This window comes from Amphibalanus amphitrite, unplaced genomic scaffold (genome assembly GCF_019059575.1).
Source record: "Amphibalanus amphitrite isolate SeventyFive unplaced genomic scaffold, NRLGWU_Aamphi_draft 000444F_arrow, whole genome shotgun sequence".
Taxonomy (NCBI): Eukaryota; Metazoa; Arthropoda; class Thecostraca; order Balanomorpha; family Balanidae; genus Amphibalanus; species Amphibalanus amphitrite.
The window spans coordinates 386,493-407,556 of record NW_024881938.1 but is presented as its reverse complement, the minus strand read 5'-3'; the positions used below and the strand labels follow the sequence as shown (position 1 = coordinate 407,556).

Genomic DNA, 21,064 nt, shown 5'->3' with positions numbered 1-21,064 from the left:
GTGTCACCTTGAAGACTGCTGCCATCGCGATCAAATTGTATACCTGTAACGTGAATCATTTGATCTCTCGCTTTATTCGGGATAAGTGTGATGTGGTGTTTAATAAAAAGAATACTTACCGTCCTTTGTAGCTCGTGGATAACACTTCTGAGTGATCTCCACCGGCGACCTTTTACACCGGTGGCAAAGGGCATTTCTGAACGATACTTCTGTCTCTTGTCCCATCCTCAGCTCATGGAGGGCGCTTCTTACACTACCACTACCCTTCAGCATTTCTGAGTGCATTTCTGACTAATACCTCTCCACCGTACCCTTGAATGACAGAGAATTTCTTACTCCCCCCCCCCCCCCCATTCTCAGATGGCGGAGGGCACCTCGGACGAGCTGGCGCGCCAGGACGGCCGCCAGGTCCGACTCGAGGAGGACAGAGACCTGCAGCTGCCGTTCCTCCTACCCGAGGACGGATACTCGTGTGATATTGTCCGAGGCATCCCCAACGGTACGTGTGCAAAGAGGTCTGACTGCTCATAGAAGCGTTGGTAGAATGCGATGGGATGAGTCGCTGAGGAGGGGTACTCGTGTGATATCGTCCGAGGCATTCCCAACGGTACGTGCAGACGGTGGCTTGCCGTTCGTAATAGCGCTGATAGAATGAGATGGAGGAATTCACTGAGCCATGGCTATGTTAGTATTTGCTATGATCTAATGCTTATTGTAATGAGGAGCAGTTGTAAGTGTTGTCTTCTAACGTAACGGTTTCTTGCTGGTGACTGCTCAAGTTTTTTGGAGATCCTTCACGGGCTGGGCTATGGCAGTTCCCAATGCTAATGTTTGGGCCTTTGTAACCCTTACGGCGGCAGTTTGAAGACGATGTGTCGTGTCCTGCGCGTCCGTTCCACATAACATGTCCTGACCAGGCTATAATTATTCCCTCTCCATACCCAGGTCTGGCCGAGTTCCTGGCGCCTCTGCAACACGCCGGCCTGGCTCGGATGAGCGAACAGCCCACCAGCTGGGGTTACTGGACCATCTACATGACCGACCAGGACCTCACCAAACTGCAGGTGGGCGCACGGTGACGGGAAATAGAGAGAGTGGTAGGTGAATGAAAGTCGTTTACGACGTAGCCTTCAGCTTGATGCCTTTTAGCTTGGTTGCAGTAAGTATTTCTGGTAAAGTTGCCATGTGAATTACTTATGTCATTTAATTGATTTTTCAGTAATGATATGTATAATTGAAATACATGACTGTTCTAGGTCTATCGATACCGCTGAGCAGTGATGGACGGTCGATCCTGCAGCGATTTTGGTCGACCTTCCTCCGTTCGATGAAGCCCTGCTAATGCCTACCATCCTGCCCAGCAACAGTCGATGGCCCTCCCGGTCGTATTGCGTGTCGAGCTGATGAGAAGTGGGACTGAGCATTGAGTCGAAAATAATTCGTACGACGACGGAATATCTTCTCTCTGCCGTATTATCAGTTTAACATGAAACGGCTATACATATGCAAAGCTCAAGCTCCACCTTCTCTGAAATACGGAGGGAAGAATTGTGATTCTAATCTCTTTTTGCTTTTTATGTTGTCTTTTCCATTATTCGTTGGCTTTTATTGGATTATTCTATTTACTGTCTCTAGGGGCAGAATAAAAACCCAACCGTTCCTCTGTCTGACCTTGCGTTTCGCTGTGTTGATTCCTCCGTGTTCCACGATCGAGTCGGACCTTTCCATACGCCGATGACCACTGTAGTCCGGGTGCCCCCCCCCCCCCCGGACCAGTTTCCATAGCAGCAGCAGACCAGTCGCGGTCAGTCATCCCCCTCAGTCCCTCACTTTATGCCCCTCATTGCAGCAGCAGCAGCAGACCAGTCGCAGCCAGTCGTCCCTCTCCGTTCGCTCCCTGGCCAGCGTCCCTCCGTTTGGCAACGAACAGCCGGTCATCCAACAGCTGCGACTGCACAAGACCAACACCGGCATGGGACTCAGCATCGTGGCGGCCAAGGTAAGGCACGACGAGCACAGGACGGCTGGTATAAGAATATTGTGAGCCAGACGTAGGACATGAGCTCGATGGCGTGCATTTGCTAACTCGTTGCAATTGTTGATCGACATGATTTTCCGCTGTTGGCTGGCTATTTGAGATGCAGGTTTTGTAGTCTTCTCGTTTGTGTATACTGCGACACATCTTGGTATACAAAGTTAAAATTGATGAATGAGAGAATCTTGTTAATGAGTATAAAGTCGCCGCCCACAGTCTCCTGATAATAATTGCTAAACTTTTGTCATTAAAGCTGGCAGTCAACTACAAGCTAACATCCATGGCTTCCAAGTATCGTTTGCCGTCGCATCACGCTCTAACCCTACCTCTAATGGCGCAGGGAGCGGGTATGGACCGGCCTGGCATCTACATCAAATCGGTGGTGCGAGGCGGCGCCGCAGACCTGGACGGGCGACTGTCGGCCGGCGACCAGCTGTGTGAGGTGGACGGACACAGCTTGATTGGCGTCTCACAGGAACAGTGAGTTGGGGAAGCTTAGACGGACACAGCCTGATCGGAGTGTCACAGGAAGAGTGAGTTTGGTGGGAAGGGGAAGGCGAGAGGGACGGACACAGCTTGATCGGCGTGTCACACTGAGCAGTGAGTCGGGGAAGGGAAGGGGAGACCTGACATACACAGTCTGATCGGAGTGTCACAGGAACAGTGAGTCGGGGCGAGGTGTGTGTGTGTGGGGGGGGGGGGAGGGCTATTCGGAGGGCTTAGGTGGGCGGACAAATCCTGATCTTGAGTTTCGCAACAAGACCTGTGAGTTTGGATGGAGAGGGGTAAGTTATGGGGAGGGTTGGCGTGAGGCAATGTAGTAGATTTTGGTGTGGTGTGTTAAATCAGCCTAGAACAATGATGTTTACGATTGGTGATGGGCTGTGCTGAACGCTGCAGGATCCCGATCGTCATACGAGTTGTTGATTTCTGTACCCACCCCTCTCTTCCAGGGCCGCCGAGTACATGACCCGCACCGGACCCGTGGTGAACCTGCTGGTGGCCAAACAGGCGGCCGCCTACCACGGGCTGACCACTCTGCTCTCTCAGCCATCGCCCGTCATGACCAGAGGTGGGTGAAGGCTGAGGTGGTAGGAGGCTTGGGTGCATGATGGTGAAGGGCATTGGTGAAACTCGGGCTCCATTTTGAGGTAGGGTGGTGCGGCTTCGTCTTAGCTGAGCGAAAACATGAAAGGGGTGGATCAGTCAATTTGCTTTAGGGATGGTTTGTATTGTGCGCAGAATACAATGGTGGATTGCCAGCTGACATTTAATCTTTCCTGGCACATGCCTATTGCATGTGAAGCTAACAGCTCGTATCTTCTTGCGTGCTTTGGTGGATGGACTAATTGCTCTGATGCCAATACTAATGTTGGGACTATCTGTATCGCTTGCTTTTACACTAACATGTCCATGTGACTCACAACATCCCCGTCTAACGGCGCCCCTGTCATTTCCACCTACGTCATCACAGGCCGCTCTCCGTCTCCCAACTCCCGTCGCCTGGACGCCGGCTGTGACCGTTTCGTCGGCCTGCCCGTCTCACCGCCGCCTTTCACCAACCCGAACGATCTGCGCGACCTCTCACCGGGCCGGGCGGGGCGTAATGGACGACGACTCTCGTACCCAGCGGCTCCGACCTCACCAGTGGCTGGAGGACGGCTGAGCAGACCGCGTGGAGGTCTCCGGTCCCCTACCGCCGACCGGCGAGCCTCGCAGCCGTGTACGAGCGTGACCTGTCAGTCGGAGGATGGATCTGTGTCGGAGTTGTTCGTCAGCCCGGCGCCGCGCGGCCAGCTGCCTCCGCCACGGTCCAAGAGGAGGGATGAGGTGTACCCGGCCGGTCCGCGGCTCCCGGCGGCGAAAGGAGCCCGCTCGGCCATGGAGCTGCGTGGTGATGCGGTGCCTCAGGGACTGAACCGACCGGTGTCAGCGGGGGAGGTGCGAGATCGTAGTGGTGACCCTACGACATCCCAGCAGCAGCAGCTGCTGCAACCACAGCAGCCAAAGACACGGTATGGGTCGCAGAATTCTGTCCAGTGCGGAGGCGAGCAGCAGTTTGGAGCCACCACGTCAAATCCGACACAGGGATACGAGCAGGATGCAAGTCGGGTAGTCGAATCTCAGACAGATACGAACTGCAACTACAAGCCGTCTGCTGCCTCTATTGATTCCTACAACACTAGCAGTCAGACTCGCTCCCAGGAACAGCAATATAACAATACCAGCTCCCGCCAGTCGTCTGGTGCCGGTCCCAGCTCGTCGTGGCACTATGACGAGCGGCAGCAGCGGCTGGTTGGCAGCAGCTCCAGCCCGGCTCTAACCTCAGCCAGCCCAGTGGACGGCGCCCGGCCGGGCTCTCCACCGGCCAGCCCGGGGGCGGCCGACTCGTCCTCTGCCAGTCCTGGCGAGCGGCGGCGGCGGCCGGGCCGGCGGCGAGCCGCGGCCAGTCTGCAGCGCGCCCGTCTGGCCCGCTCGTGCCCCGAACTGAGCGAGAGTGACGGCAGCCCGGAGCCACGCCGACGCTACCGGCCGCTACGGGGAATACTGAAGAACGGCCGACGACTCAGTGAGACAGCACTGCACGTTCTGCCTTATGAATGTGTCTATGTATTTGCCCTGCCCTCTCTGTGTCTGTGTTGTGAGGGGTGGTTGACGTTAGGCTGGGCTTCAGTTGGAATGAGGCATGCCAGCAATGTTTTGTTGATTTATTTGGGGGTCCAAGAACGTTTAAGTCGCGGTTCCATGTCGTAGATCTTCCTGCATTGCACATGTCTTTTTTGACGGATTGATGTTTATTTCGCAGAGTCGCTGTATGTTCTGCTTTTCATTGTTTTGAGACGGAATGACTGCAATTATTACTTTTGTATTTGATGTGACTGCGATGATAGATGAGCACTACGTTTTAATTGGTGTGTTTAGTTTGTTTATTTTGTCACTCTCTGCTTCATTTTTCCGATTCTCCGTCATCAGTTGTCGTTTTGCATACAATAGCTTGTAACGTCTCGCTTGGCATTTGCTGTTGCCCTTTTCTTGTTCCCTCGTGTCGACCTTTTTGATGTTTCAATTTGGATAACTTTTTTATTCGAGCTTGTGTGTTTCTTTTGTTCGTGTGTTTCATTCATGCCATCTCGAGAAAATGAGTAAAATTCTCTTCGTCGTTTGGCATCAAAATGGCATTACCATCAGCCCGATTAATCGCTGTTCTAGCTGCCTACGCAACGAAAGATATTATCCTATCGGATTCTGTTCTATGATTTTACCTCGCACGACTACCCTCGACTGCTGCAGCTGTCGTTACCCCGTGCTGACGAAGTCTGTCCGTGTTTCAGGCGGGCCTCGAGACAGCAGTAGGGACCCGGCGGCCATCCACCAGGCCAGGATACAGGCTTCCAAGTCGGTGCCTTCGCTCAACTGTGAGTACCGGCTGCGATGGAACAGTCATGAGTTTTCCCTTTGGTCAACATTTACACGGTGTTGAATATGACCAGTGCATTAGGGAGTCAGTATCTGGTCAATATATCCGTAAAATGATTTGCCTGCTTATCGGACTTTTCGAAAAGGAACTTTTGAATTCTTAACTATTCTGCTTAATAATTGTGTCCTGTTCAGCTTATTTCGTAGTTTATGTGGGCTTGTCTCAGCCGATAGTGATTTCTGCTGATACCACTTGCGGCCCACTGACCCCCAGCTGTGTATCAGCTGTGCGCCTCTGACCATCCGACACCCTCTATTTCAGCTGCGGCCGGCGGCGGCGGCGAGCTGTCCCCGGTACGGTCCGGCGCGGGCCCCGCGCGACCGGCCGCCCCCGCCGGACTGTCAGCCGCCGGGGCGGCACTGGTCACCCCGCCACGGCCGAGCCGGGCGCGCTCCGAGCAGAACCTGCACCAGTACCGGTACCAGCCGGCCGGTACCGCCGCAGGTACCGCAGGAGGTACCGCGCCGTACCGCCACCCGCCCACCGAGACCCCGCCTGGACAGCAGTCCCTGCGCTACCCGCCCTCGCCGGCCCGACACCAGCACCACGGCTCGCTCCACCAGCTGCCGGAGACACCGCCGCGGCACCAGCACCACGGCTCGCTGCACCAGCTGCCGGAGACGCCGCCGCGGCACCAGCACCAGTCGTCGCTGCACCAGCCGGAGCCGGTGTCACCGCTGGTGCACTACCAGTACCAGCCGCCCGGGGCGCCACCACAGGTGGGTTTGGTTACTAGAAGTATGTGGTCAAGGAGCTATGTTGTTCACGCGGCTGGCTGTGGTGCGATCTACTTTTGTTTTATGTCAGTTGCTTAGGGTGGCGGGCTAAGAGCTGAAACAGGTGATATATCCCAGGGTAGCTGAATATTCGCCATTGGCGTTGTTCCTTGGCACAACGATCACCCTTGATCCCTCCCCTTACCTTTCTCTCCCAGATGGCGATGGCTCGCTCAGTGTCGGAGCACGACCACCTGCGCTACCTGCCGATGGACAACACGAGCTCCAACAACCTCCTGCTGCGCCACTCGACAGTCGGCGGGACGCCGGAGAGGCACTGGCAGCCTCAGGTCTCCTCGCCGGGGCCCACGCCGGCACCGGCCGACCGGGTCAATGGACGGATCAATGGGGTGAGAGGGCGGAGACGGGTGGGGTGTGGGAGGGTGGACGTCTCAACACTGGATGAGAAGACCGAGACGGGACGTTTTGGAGGCAGTTACTGCATAACGCTGTGCTTATTTGTGGCAGAGGTCATATCGGTTCGAAGCTGCTATGCGCATGCAATGTGTAAAACATGCAGCTGACTGGTTATAGGGGTGGGTAATACTATTGACTGGCAGCTTCCTCGCTACCCTTGTTTGGGTATCATTTATTTCGTTCTGCCCTTTGTCAGATTTGTGCGCGTTGGTATAATCATTCATTAAGAGTTGTTTTCGACTAAGTGTTTGGCCTGACGGTCTAACCTTCTATTCTTTCTCTTCCTTTCCCGCAGCTGTCGTCCAGTGACGGCGGCAGCAGCACGGGCGGCGGTACCGGCTCCGCTCCCGGCTCCGGTTCCGGCTCCGCGCTGGACGCCCGCCAGCAGGAGATCCGGCGCATGCAGCAGGAGCTCGAGGAGGCGCAGGCGGCCGAGCGGCGCATCCTGCAGGAGGCGCAGCGGCGCCAGGCGCAGGAGCAGGCCGGCCAGCGGCTGGACGCAGTGCTGGCTACCCCGCCGCCGCCGCCGCCGCCCGTCCGCTCTGTGTCGTATTCTATCATGGCGGCGGCGGTGGGCGGCGGCAGTCCGGCGGGTCAGCAGAACGGTCAGCCAGCGGCCGCGCGCCGAGTGCAGTTTACGGAGCCGGAGTCACCGCCGTCACCGCAGCCAGAGGAGGAGACGGAGGCGGAGCGGCTGCCCGAGCAGCCGCCCGTGACGCTGAACGTGGTGTCCACACCGGGAGTCATCGGCGCTCAGGAGGTGTACAGGTGAGTGAATGGGGTTACACTAACGGTTCCTACATGGATGAGGGCGTTTGACAGCCTACACGAGTCCGCCCGAAAACTCCCAAAGTCCCAACAACACACCGCTATCTAAGTGAATGAGATGGCTTTAGGGGTGCTGCGAGACTTAATCGGCTGTCCTATTATACGCGTGCTTGACATAGTTAGGTGGTTTGACGTCTGCTCATGAGGATAAAGCAGTGGAGTGCTAGCAACCAGCGACAGTCTGATGCCTGGGTGACTGTGCGATGTTTAGGTGGAACACCGCTACATCACATTTGTTGAGCCTGTGTGTATCTTTATTGATCTTCCCGCCCCCCTCCCCGCGCCAGGGACCCTCGCACTCGCCGTCTGGCCCAGTTGGAGAACAGCCACCAGCGGCCGGCCGGCAGTCCGCTGCCTGAGCGGCTCTCATTCAAAGAGAAGATGAAGATGTTCGCTGTCGAGTCGGGCGAGCCGGGAACGCCCAATCAGCGCTCGACAAGCAGCAGCAGACAGCGAGAGATTGAACTGAAGGCAGGCGGCCGGGCGGCGCCCTGAGTCGCCGCTGTGGAGTTTCAGAGAGTCATGAGTGAGAGTGAGAGTGGAGTGAACCTCATCAACTGTCTATGCAGGACGGAGACTGCAGGATTAGTTCTTCTGTGACTGACTTTTTAGGGTGTGAGTGATGAGTTTTCCGGTCATGAGATGGTCCAACTGAGTGATTTGTGGTTCTCTGCGACCTTGTATGAACTGCAAGAACCGTGAGCGGTGGGACCGTCAACGCCGCTCGCAATCCGGACGCTGATGCAGTGTGTGAGAGGATCCCCGGGTTAAGACAACGGGGCCAGCCTGTGGTCAGTATACTGTAATACGTTTTGTTACGATGCTTTTTCGTGGTCTGTGCACTGTTTGATGCGGCGGTGAACTGTTTGTCGATGTCGGGATTCCTGTTTCTGACCGGAGTAGGACTATGATGCACTGAAAGCAGGTTCTAAGTTATTGTCCGTCTTGGGATCGTGTTTTTAGCAGTGTTGTCTCATCATGCGGTATGAAAGCATTGCTGCGGAGAATCTGGTTTTGTGTACCCCTTCCATTTGAGATTTGGTCCCTACCGACTGGACTGCCGACTTGGCTCGGTTGTAATTTCGCAGCTCTCGGCAGCACCGTTCCGCCGGCAATGGCAGTCTCTGTCTGCCCGGACTAGCCGCAATGTGTTCTCATTTTTACCCGAAGATCTGTCATTCCATGACAGTATCTAGGTCCGACATGTCATCTCGTTTCTCTGTCCGTCATATATCTGAGTGATCTGTCATAAGATCTCGTCCTATCGAACATATCTGTGGTCGACTGTGTGTCAACTCCGTCACACTAGTGGCAGCTTGTCTCGACTTGTGAACTCGCGGCAGCTGATGCGGTCCTTCTACGATATTCCCTCCTATGTGCCCCTGTGGCTGTGCTTGAGCCGTCTTGCCCTTGTCATTTTGTAGAGCCGAAACGACAATTCCAGTCGCTCTTGTTTTATTCCACTTACCTTAGATGACGTTTTGAGATTCCCTGTTGTGTAGCAATAGGATGCAGAGATTTGTCGCTTTTGCATGGTTATTTATTGCTGCCTGGCGATTTTGTCTCACTCACGGCCACGGCTTGTGATTGGGCTGTCAGTTCGTCCACTCCCAGTCTGATCATGTTGACAGTGACGCCGTCGGGATGACGTCACGTCACGCGGCAGTGGATTGGCTGCACGTCACACTCATATCACCCGCGCGCGCCTCACCTTCACCTCACGTCACTCGCGCGTCACACACGTCATCGTCATAGTGCACGTCCCGCGCACCCCGCGCCGCACCGACCGCGACGCGAATCGGGAGAGAGAATTGTTATTGCTGAGCAAATACACGAAAACACACGACATAGTTGAGTTTTAGACAAGAGGGATAGCGGGAAATGGTGATGTGGGCATAGCGAGCTTGTGGAGGTGAGACGCGAGGATGGCTTGGCTTGGCTGGCGAGAAATTCATGACGATTCGTGCTTGCTGGATAGTGTTTTTTTTTTTCTTTTTTCTTGATAGGTTAGCCCGTATCGGTTGTAGCGCAAGCCGTTTAGCGCCCTATGTGCGCCTCTGGGGCTGGTGGCTAGACCACGACTGCCCGCATAGTGCAGATGGCGCTGGGTTCACGTCAGCGAGCAGATTGTGCCGCTGTCCCCCGGTCGCCGCTCGTCGGTTTTTAATCTTTATCAGGTTGGCAAGGCGCGACATACCCCACGAACCAAAACGGATGGAACATCCACATTGCATTAATCTTTTACAGTTTTCTGTCATGTGACGTGTGACGTCGCACATCAATTGGTTATTTAACTGGAACTTCAGTTCGAACCCCGTCAGGCAAAAACGTCAAGATGGCGAGGTCATATTATAAAGCAGAATCTAACTGTGAATGACCTTTGAAATAGGTCAAACGGGTGCATTTTGTGAATATCTGTATGGCCTCGAACATGCAAATAATCCCTGTTGTATCTTCACAGTCTGGTCATTTTTTTCGAATGCTTTCCATTAGCAAGGAACACGGGACAAGCAATGTGAGCTAGTGAAGCTTGTGCCTGTTTTACACAAATGTCATTATGAACGCTCTGTTCTGTCTCTACCTGGCACGATAGGTTTCCGTTGAATGTTTTAACCCTCGCCGGCCGAGTGAGAGTGAGAGAAAAAAGTAAAAAGTAAGGGGCGGTTTAACCGCCTCTTACTTTTTTCGCGATTGCTCGGAACACTAACGATAGAGAGCTGAAACCTGGCCACCATTGATTCACGCAGGATTTCGTGACACCAGCTGCATTTTTCAGGTCACGTCACTGACCTATGACGTCATAACTGAGCGGTCCAAACCTGTTGCAAATTCGCAACGCCCTCAGTCTGCTGGAGAAGATTTCACAGAAAGATGAACCTTATACGACCTAGTATTTTCCAGAGGTCTCACAACCTGTATATCTCATATTTTTTTCTAAGGATCATATAAGGTCAGGTCGGTTACTTGACCTCGCCATTACAAGTCAATTGGGGGAAATATGAAAACTTATTTTGGCGCTGAAGGTGAGCTAAACCGCTTCAAGCAGATGGAATTGTGATTTCATGCACTTCTTGCAAGGTCCGATGTTTCACTTTTGCGTCGTTGACCTTGCGTGATGTCATTTACATATAACGTCACTATAGTTCATAAGAAGATCCTCCCGATTGAACAGGGCTAGCGATTGTTAAAGTATCAATGGACTCTGGAGTCGGGAAGGCCTTTCGAATCGAATAACATGCTATACATAAATCTTTCGACTAACTTCGTGACCTGAGTGGCTGTGACCTGACCTTGACCTGAAGTCAACTCTCTAAGTTAATCTCATCCAACCAAAATTATATGTATCATTCGACGCGCCTGAGTATGAAGAACGCGATGGTGCCGAAATCGCGGCGCTTCGATCCCTTTTGGCAAGGTTATTTGCGATACCTACCTAAGCCAATTCCGTACGTTGGGGTACTTGACCTGACCTCAGAGGTCACCAGTTGACCTGAGTCCTGTCCTTATAATCGGGCACCGATCGCTCCGTCTCAAGCGGCGCACACGCTTGTCTTTTTTGCGAGACTATTATTCAATTATGGGCAAAACGACAGCAAGAGGTTCGTATCCGCCTCTCAACCCTCCCCCCCCCCCCACTTAGTATGTAACTAGAAAAACGATATTTCCGGCGAGGGTTAGTGTCAGACGATTGTAAACCTGATCCCACGTTATCATCGAGGCCATGTATCGTCTTGTAAGGCCAAAAAGTGGCTTTTGATACTATATTTTTTGTTGTTGTTGTTGTTGAAACAACTACTGCGGCACTGCCACGGTACGATCATCGGACATCGAGGTTAACATAACAATACGGATGGACTATACATGCTAACTTTTCCAGTAATGTAATTTAATGTAATTTATGTAACAGTAATTCCGGCCTTTATACTTTGACCTGGGGTCTAATCTTTAGGTAAAACGTCTAACCCCGCCGTGGTTTTATCTCCCTCTTCGGGGTTAGTCGCGTACCTGTATCTCGGAACCGAGATGCGTCACCTTATCGTACACGTTTACCACACCTGTCGTGGACCTTGCGGAACGAGGTAATTCCACTTGTCACCACTTACCAGGTCCGGTCACAGATAATCTCGTCTGTCTTATCAGAAATGACCTCGCTTCAAAGAAAAGGCATGTGCTCGCCGCGCCGTAGTTCCGCAGGCTCGTAAAAGCTATTTACTTTAAAACTTTCAGCGATTGATTGGGATGACGGGATGAATAAAGAATGTTTTTCGGACTTTTTCTTTCGATGGCCTAATGTCAAGTCATGACCATTTCGTCACAAGTCAATTCGATTGAACTGAACTACTTTCGGACGAAAATACTAAACATTCAAACATCGGTTGACAGGTTTAGCCTCGCCGGCCGATTGAGGTGGCTGGTTAACGGCTGGTGCCTTTATACATGTCCAGCCGTGTTTCTCGCGATTTCTCAGAACGTTTCGGTGAAAGAGAGCTAAAAGTTGACTTGCTTGGTCTTTGCAAAGGCGGAACTGAAAACGCGTTAGCCCGCGCCCCACTGGAGTCTGTGTATAACACGCCCTACTGGGGGGGGGGGGGGGGCTATTCATAGCCCCCCCTCTTAACTCCGAAACTACTGGCCCGATCGTCAAAATTCAAACGGCGTCTGATAGCCCCGGAAAAACTGTCGAGCGAAACCTAATTTCATTGACCTCGAGGTCACCGATGACGTCACAGGTCAGGTCAAAGTAAAAATTATTAGCATTTTGGCTTGTTCACATTTTGGGGTCTGGCCGCCGTCTTACAAGTCAGATCAGGCTCATTTTTGGTTTCCACACTCGTGAACAGATGCTCTAGATACCTTGATGGTACCAAACTTGTACTTTGATTTTCAGGTCAGGGTCAGGTCATCACAGGTCACGGAAATATTATGTCATGCGTCGGTCACGTGACACATGTTTTATGGTTCATTTAGGCCATAGATTTCGAATTTGATGTCGTCTGTGTCATTCGAGGTCATTTTGAGTCGAATTTAGCTTAGGTCAGGTCACTTTCAGGTCAAAAAAGGTCAAATTTTGAAGTTAAAATTTTTCAACAAAAAAGGTGTCTATTGGATGCAGTTTGAGCTCAGGAACACGATGGTGCCATTTATATTGGTGTACGATGTCAAATACGTACTGAAAAATTGATTTGAAAAATTAATAATTGTGAATTTCTTGCAATAATGCGTATAACTTGGCCATTTTTGAAGATATTTAGCTACAACTTGCTAGAGTTAGTCATAATCATGCGTTCTGTCACATATATTCCGTTTTTTTTTTCGAAAAGTCAAAAACTTTTTGAAAAACATATAAAAATATAAATTTTGAATATTATTATATAAAATTTTCGAAATTTTCAAAATTTTGAAAATCCGAGATAGCAGTTTGATAGCGCGGTCAATTCTGGGTCCATTCATGCAAAGAAATTGGATCTAGCTTAAAAACTGAGCTCTTGGGAGCGATTGCCGTGGTTCATTGTTTTGCGTCGAAATCGGACGAACATGACGTCACTCTGACGTCATTTCCGGCCGACCTATGGTAGCTACGAAGTTCAAATTTTAACACAAGGTGTCAAATTGATGCAGCCGAAGGTGCTAAAAGTTTGGCGTCGATCCGTCAAGCGGTTTGGAAGTTATTGCTGAAAAACGGGAGGGGGGGCTATAAATAGCCCCCCCCCCCCAGTGGGGCGCGGGTTAGGTCAGGTCAGCCTTATGACATGTTGTCATGAGTGAATCTCATCACGGTTCAAAAACGGGTGCGTATTATTTAGGCCAGGGTTCATAATGTCCAGGGCACAATGTGTCCAGTGCTCGAATTGGCCAGTGCCTTGAATTGGCCAGTGTTCACATTGTCCAGGGATTACATGGTCCAAAAGTGGCCAACTGGCTGCAGATAGGGTAAATTCAAAGAGGCCAGGGTTCATAATGTCCAGGGCACGATGCTTCCAGTGTTCAAAATGGCCAGGGTTCATAATGTCCAGGGCACGATGTGTCCAGTGTTCGAAATGGCCAGGGTTCATAATGTCCAGGGCACGATGTGTCCAGTGTTCAAAATGGCCAGTGCCTTGAATGGGCCAGAGTTCATAGTGTCCAGGGATTACATAGTCAACCCAACCCAACCAAACCAAACCTAACCTAACCTAACCTAACCTAACCTAACCTAAGGTAATGATGTTTGCCTACCAGGGATAAGGACATAGTGTCTCGCATGAATAGATTGCAAGCAATAGTAAATCAAATATTTTTAGGTTAAGTGGTTATGCATCAGGCTTCAGGCCTTCGGCCTGAAGCCAGATACATAACCACTTAACCTAAAAATATTTGATTTACTATTGCCTGTAATCTCTCCTAAGGCATTGCCTTCGGCACTGCACTGCTTTGCATTGAGCTGATTCCGTGTTTTTTTTTTACAAAATGACGTCACTTTCAGTGACAATGTAATCCCTGGACATTATGAACTCTGGCCCATTCAAGGCATTGGCCATTTTGAACACTGGACACATCGTGCCCTGGACATTATGAACCCTGGCCATTTCGGGTACTGGACACATCGTGCCATGGACATTATGAACCCTGGCCATTTTGAACACTGGACACATCGTGCCCTGGACATTATGAACCCTGGCCTCTTTGAATATACCCTATCTGCAGCCAGTTGGCCACATTTGGACCATGCAATCCCTGGACATTATGAACTCTGGCCCATTCAAGGCACTGGCCATTTTGACACTGGGCATAGCGTACCCTGGACATTATGAACCCTGGCCAGAATGAATGCTCCCCTCAAAAACATTGCAACTTCGCAACGTCCTCAGTGTCATGGGATCCCTAATGCGCAGAAATAAAGCACCGGAATGATAAAAAACACCCGGCCGAGTCATCAGAGCATGCATAGCTTTCGTCAGGGTCGTCTGGGGTCGGTCACATGACCTCACTATAACAAAGTCTGGAAATTTAAACTGCTTCTGTGGAACCGGCATAGGCGGACACCGTTCCACACAACTTTAACCCGGCAGTTGCTGGGGTATTTCGCCACCCACCGTTTGCTGGGGGGGGGGGGGGCGTTAAACGCCCCCAGCCGATAACTCGAGAACCAATAGGCGCAGCGAAACGCACGAGGCGGCAAACGAAAGAACGCGACGAGACGCTTCAGATGAGTACTTTAAAGTTGAATTTTGAGGTCACAGGTCAGGTCAAGGTCAGGTCAAACACCTGAAATCGGGCTTTCAGTAGCATGGACTTCAGGACTTCGCAATGGGCGCCTCTCGTCATAAACTCTGTCAAAACGGTGCACAATCCATCATATAAGGCCTACAACAGTGTCAGCTCCATGCAGGGGTCAGTCAAGCATAGTCAGGGTCAAGGTCAGGTCAACCGGGCAGGCACATATCCCCGAAAATAAAAACTGATATTCGCAGCCTGTGACACATGTTTTATGGGTAATTTGGGGCGTAGAGCACGATGGTGACATTCATTTTATCATATGTGTACGTGTTTGGCTCAAAAAGTTCAATTTAAGAAATGCATGTATCATGGTCGTGAAGTAGTCACGAGAAATTGCCAAGATTCAGTTCAAGATTTTGGAAAATGCGGAACGATAATCAATAATCGAAGATAGCCATCTGATTGTTCATGGTATTGGCAGTCTAATGGCGCTTACGGCATGTCTGTATGTCTATTCTGTGATTTTATATGATTTTTTGAACATATGCCGTTTTTGGTCGAAAACTCAGAAATCATGACGTCACTAAAACCTCGATATCTCAAAAATTTTCCGACCGATTTTTTTGAAACTTTGTCACAATAAACTTCAATCAATTCCCTACAGGTACCCAAAATTTGGCGCGCCTACGGCGCGCCGTTTTTATGCTATGGCCCGGCGAAAAAAGTGGGGGCGTTTAACGCCCCCCCCCCCAGCAACTCGCGGGTTAAGTTTGCAACACGTTATTCCGTTCCTACAAAGCGTGAGACGTTCCTCGTCATTCCGATCCTTTGTATTAGTGTAAGGAAGTTCGCAGTCTTGCTTGACTACAGCAGGCCCATGAAAGATGTCAAATGACCCTCTGACCTCACGCTGGCTACGCCTCTGTATGACTCCTCTTGAAACGGGAGGGAAAAGTTGCCTTTGGGGAGCGCACAATGTTTTGAAGCCAAACGAATAAGTAGCATACCAATGAACCAGGCACAATTTACAGATCACTGCGGTACTCTTATCACCGACAATAAAATCACGTTTTTCCCATTTTACACATGTATCATACCGAGACAGACACTAATTAAATCGCCAAAACAGCAGGTCACCAACTAAGTCCGTCGAGACAGCAGGCCGCCAGCAAACCTACGAAGTCAGTCTGTTTCGATGAGTTGAGTTGGCTCTCCAGCGAGCCGCCAACTAATGCTGCAGCGCCCTCGGGCTGGTAGTGGTATATACGAGGGACATGCCGGTTGGAGCGAGTGACTGGCGGACTTGGGAGAGGGACCGGCGGGCTGGAACGAGGGACCGAGCGGCAGCTGGAGTAAGGAACATACCCGGTTTCGACGAGCTGGACTGCCAAAGGCCAGCGGCATAGCGGAAGAAAAATGGCGCTCAGATTAGCCTTTCAGAAAAAAATTTGTTATTCCGCTGCCACAAAAAGTAGTACTTAAATCAATCGCTTAACGTACCAACTGGGTCAACTACCAGTCAGCAACGGAGGAACGAGGAAGCGGGGAAACGGACCATAGAAACGCATTGGGAGATGTCTCGTTCGATACTGTTTTAAAAAGGCTTCTCGCGGAACTGACAAGCGGAGGATCATACCACTCTCACTAACAGGGCCCATTATGACATGATCTGAGATAACTCTCAGGTACATGTAATCGTAATTTTGTGCCCGTATTCTTTGGTATGTATAAAATTTTACATCCATTTGAACCCTGCTTGCAAGGTCTGAACATTAGGTTCCGTACTTAGCAATGGACCTCGCATGCCGATTGGCGATTGCCGTCATATGCGAGCATAACGTCAGTAAGGTGAAAGGTCTCATGTATTAATGTTTAAGAAATGTGTTAATTAATGACTAACGTATTAATGTCTAATGTATTCATGTCTAAGAAATTAATCATGAAAATGGCACGATTGCACTATTTGAACACTTAAAAAAGACCGAAACACATAATAAGTCTCCTATATTCTGTGTTTCGATCTTTTTTAAGAGCTAAAGTAATACATTTGTGCTATGTTAATAATCAATTTATTTCCCATTAGGTATATTTAGGTTAAAGGTAGTGTGCCACCTTTCAAAGATTTCCCATTTTATTTTTCCTAGGATAAGAAGCTTCTGTTTTTACCTAATATCGCAAAAAAATCAAAAATGGGCCTGAAATAGTGCTTTTTTCGCCTAAAAGTTTATCGGTTTCTCGATATGTAGGGGAGAGTGGGGTAAGATGCCCAGGGTGGGAAAGACGCCCCACCCCCTCTAGCGGTGAAACAAAGAATCGAACCTGGAAATTAATGTTCTTAGCGTAAAGCGGAAGCCTGCCTTGTTAACTGCACAAAAATTTGCGAAGCTCAGTTGGGCAACGGCTGGCTGGTGATTGCATGTTTTTTGTTTGCTGCTTTCAAAAAATATTTTGGTGTCAAAACATTGTAAATATCAAAGAAGGTAGATAATTTTTGCGTCCCTTGCTATAGTCGTGATACATTAACATGCGTGTACTGTGTCCCAAAGAGTTTATTTCAGGGTGTAGTTTTATGGCTAACAAATTGTACTGATTTAATGTTACTTCGGTACCTTGGGGTAAGATGCCCCCTGTCCTGATGGGGAAAGACGCCCCCCTAAATTCGTAGGCTGTCCTTCAAGCATCCCGTCAAATCATTTATTACATACTTGTGATTAGAGACAAAAGCCGATCTGGGACTATTGAGAGTCCAGTACGGTCGGGTGCTCCCCATGCCGATCTCTCGGCCCATACAACGACTTTTTGGGCGGCATCTGACTCTGAGAGCCCTCACGACGGCCTCTGTGGGCCCCTCACGACATCCTTTGAGGGCTCCCACGTTGGCTCCACGGGCCGCGCTGGCATCTGGGGTCCGCACGATGGGCTCGAGGACCCTCAAGCATCATGAAGACCTACAAGGGCCCCACAGTGGTCTCCGAATGCCACCACGGAGGCTTGTTTGGCCGCGCTGGACTATGATGGCCCTAACGATGACCTCTGAAACCCCTTACGACTACTTTTGAGGGCCCTTACGATGACGTTTGGTGTCTACTGCAGGCTCGAAGGGACTGCTGATTCGTTCAGGCGATTCACGTGCCCATTTATGTCACTTATAGTGCAGTGGGCATCTTACCCAACGCCAGGGGGCGTCTTTCCCACCCTGTGGGGTAAGATGCCCCCTTTCACTTCTTCAGGGAAATGCTTAATAGCAAAAAAAGTTATCATATTTCAGGCACGAAAGTGTGATATTTTTGGAGAAAAATGATGTCGGCTTCCGTTGAAACTCCAAGTTTTTGCTTTCCGGTCGTCATTTTCGAATAATATATGACATAGTAAAACCCTGGGCATCTTTCCCCACTCTCCCCTATAACAACTGTAGTGGGCTGACCTGCAAACAGGCGTCGGCAACAATCGCGAATGCGGTGCACATGTGACAATAAGCAAAGGTCATTATAGAGTTACGACGTACGGGAATGAGTTATCAGCTGACTAATCGTAGATAACACAATGTCGAATTTAAACTGTAAGCCTGCATTGGTATTGTTTCTTTAATTTGGCTGTCGAACATTAATTTATGGTTTGAAATATTATTTTATGTAAAATAATTGATATGAAACAGCCGTCTCTTAAATTATGACCCCATTTCACCACACGAAAGTGGCAGAAATGACAATGATCAGCTGACGCATTTTTCTTGGCCGAAGTCAGAGCGCGCGGCCCGACGCACCACCACCGCACCACAAAGTATGAGCAGCGTATTTGGAAATTCCAACCTCGACGAGCATCAGAAGCCACCTAACCCGCGCCCTGGTGGGGGGCTATTTTTTGCCCCCCCCCCCCCCTCCAGACTTCTCGATATATCTCCAGAACCGCTGCGCCGATCGTCACCAAACTTTCAGTACCCTCCCGGACATCACTTTTACACATTGTGACCAAAACTTTTTCCAAAGGCTATGATAGGTTGGCCGGAAATGACGTCAGAGTGACGTCATGCTCTGCCGTTTTCGACCCAAAAAAGTGTTTCGCGGGAAGAGCTGTCAGGCCTATAGCTTTGCAAATACAGAAAAACGATAAAACATAAAAGCTGTAGAATTGACAGGGCTACAAAACCGTTATCTCGGATTTTTGAAATTTTTGGATTTTGACCCCCAAAAATCAAAAAATAGGTTTTTGAATATAATAGCCGAAAATTCCAAAAAGTTTTTTGAATTTCGCAAAAACCAGAATATATGTGATAGTCCTTACCACCTTCTATCCACATACCAAATTTGAGATTGATACCTCTTTTTAGGCGAAGTTATAGCGAAAAAACTGTTCAAAATTGATGACGTCAAATTTTGAAACTCCATTTTTAGCAATTCTAGACCCCGTAGCGCAAAACAAAGACCACCATTAGACTCCCCGTGACGAGCTGCATCGAATCAATACCCATTTTATGCAAAACTATCAACTTTAAAAATTTTGACCTTTTTTGACCTGACCTTGACCTGACCTTCACCAGAAAGTGACCTAAGCCGTACCTGATAGTCTTATAACCAACACCATTGAGTTGGAAATGAAAAATTGGCCATAAAACATGCATCGCACAACCTTAGTACCTAAAGCTAGGTTCATGTGACCTGACCTGTGACCCTTGGTGACCTGACCTGTGACCTGACCTGGTAATGTCAGTGACCTCTTATAGCAACATATGTACTAGGCAACTGACGCCCTATCGCTGATTCTCGACGAAATGCGTTTTCTTCGAAGTTATAGCGCATTCCCTAGATGACCCGTGAACGGTGAAACATTTCATCTTTGACCTGACCTGTGACGTCATTGGTGACCCCGGGGTCAATTAAATTTGGTTTCCCTAGACAAATTTGACAGACCTTTCGAACACCGTTTGAATTTCGCGGATCCGTCCAGTAGTTTCGGAGATACGAGGGGGGGGGGGCAAAAAATAGCCCCCCACCAGGTCGCGTTATAAACAGACCCCACCTGGGCGCGGGCTAACAGGCGTGTTCGAAACCGCAGGAGATGATGATGAACGGGTTTATCGGAACTTGATTGGATGAGCCTATCGGTAATAGCGATTTTAGTGTGTGCATTTATTGTTCATAGTGGTGTGAAATGTGGTTGGGGTACGACCGACAACCCGTCGGGGCGAATTTTGCACTTGGGTACTCAAAATTTGAAGAATTTAAGACGTTTCCATGAGTTTTGAAGGTATGGATGAGTTCTAAAAATCCGGTTCTCCTTATCCGGGTCATTAACTCCATATGGTGCAGGAAAGCTGGCACACTACCTTTAAAGGTCGTTTGAAGTCAGCGGACTTTTCCGTCAATAACACCCGAAAAAAATTAGTTAGCGAGTCAAAAAAGACACTAATAGAGGGAGCTGTCTAATCGAGTGACATGATCTCCCTCGACCAGCTTTGTAGCCTGAGCGACTTTGATCTGAATAAATGAATTTGACATATGGACAACATTCACGATGATCTTTCTCATAAAGATAAAGAAATAGTATCATTTGGCGGCACGATGATGACAAAATCACAGCTCTGCGATCATTTTTAGTTTCGCGATGTTTGTGTGAAAAGAAACTGAAAGAGCCAAAAGGTTTCCTCCGCCACCGCGGCGGTTTTACCATGAGTTGGATGGTTATAAGATACCAACAGCACAACCGCTAGCGTGCTCCTTTTTCATTCGTTGTTTGGGAGTAGGTACTTTTTGTTTTTGCTACGAGTAAACAAACGCTTTAAAAATGCATTGTTTTATTATTATTTGTAACTGGCAAGTAAGTACCACATCAAAAGGCCTTCTAATTACTTGGGTGCGTCTTACCTCAGATTACCCTGCAATTTAACTATCATCGAAGCATGATTATTTTATAAGCAGCCAGTGATGCTGTGCCTGCGTTTTTAGGTATAAAGTTTGATACCGAGTAGTTGAATGATGAGCATTCTTCTAAACTGTATAATGTATATTCTGTTATCCCTGATTGCAGCAATTCGAGGGACACGTCAGCTTCAGCAGTATTTACCAGGGCATTTCCATAACTTTCGAAGGAGTGGATTTTACCCCCGGTTATATTAGCCGGACGATGATGTCCCCGTCCCAGAATGCGCTACTTTTGCGTTCCTTGGCTTCCAGCTGATCCATCTCCACAAGCTGTAATTGACTTGCAAGATCAATCGGTGTTTAGTTTGGTTGCTGACTTTTCTTAGGGCCAATGTTGTTCCAGCCGACTGTGGTGCTCCCCGCTCCTTATATAGCTACTGCTTCTATTGCACTCTATTTTTGGTATCATAACTTC

General features: G+C 49.6%; 1 protein-coding gene across 1 annotated transcript in view; it reads left to right on the top strand.

Annotated features, from left to right (window-relative positions):
* Positions 1 to 9,382, top strand: part of LOC122391556 (afadin-like) — a 92,164-nt gene extending 82,782 nt beyond the window's left edge. The window contains exons 19-28 of the mRNA XM_043385597.1: positions 361 to 499; positions 946 to 1,064; positions 1,850 to 1,999; positions 2,376 to 2,515; positions 2,989 to 3,107; positions 5,368 to 5,451; positions 5,775 to 6,232; positions 6,448 to 6,639; positions 7,002 to 7,474; positions 7,822 to 9,382. Of these exons, the coding sequence (XP_043241532.1) occupies positions 361 to 499; positions 946 to 1,064; positions 1,850 to 1,999; positions 2,376 to 2,515; positions 2,989 to 3,107; positions 5,368 to 5,451; positions 5,775 to 6,232; positions 6,448 to 6,639; positions 7,002 to 7,474; positions 7,822 to 8,029 (2,082 nt within the window). The 3' untranslated portion in view covers positions 8,030 to 9,382. The remainder of the gene's footprint in view (positions 1 to 360; positions 500 to 945; positions 1,065 to 1,849; positions 2,000 to 2,375; positions 2,516 to 2,988; positions 3,108 to 5,367; positions 5,452 to 5,774; positions 6,233 to 6,447; positions 6,640 to 7,001; positions 7,475 to 7,821) is intronic.
* Positions 9,383 to 21,064: the final 11,682 nt, after the last annotated feature.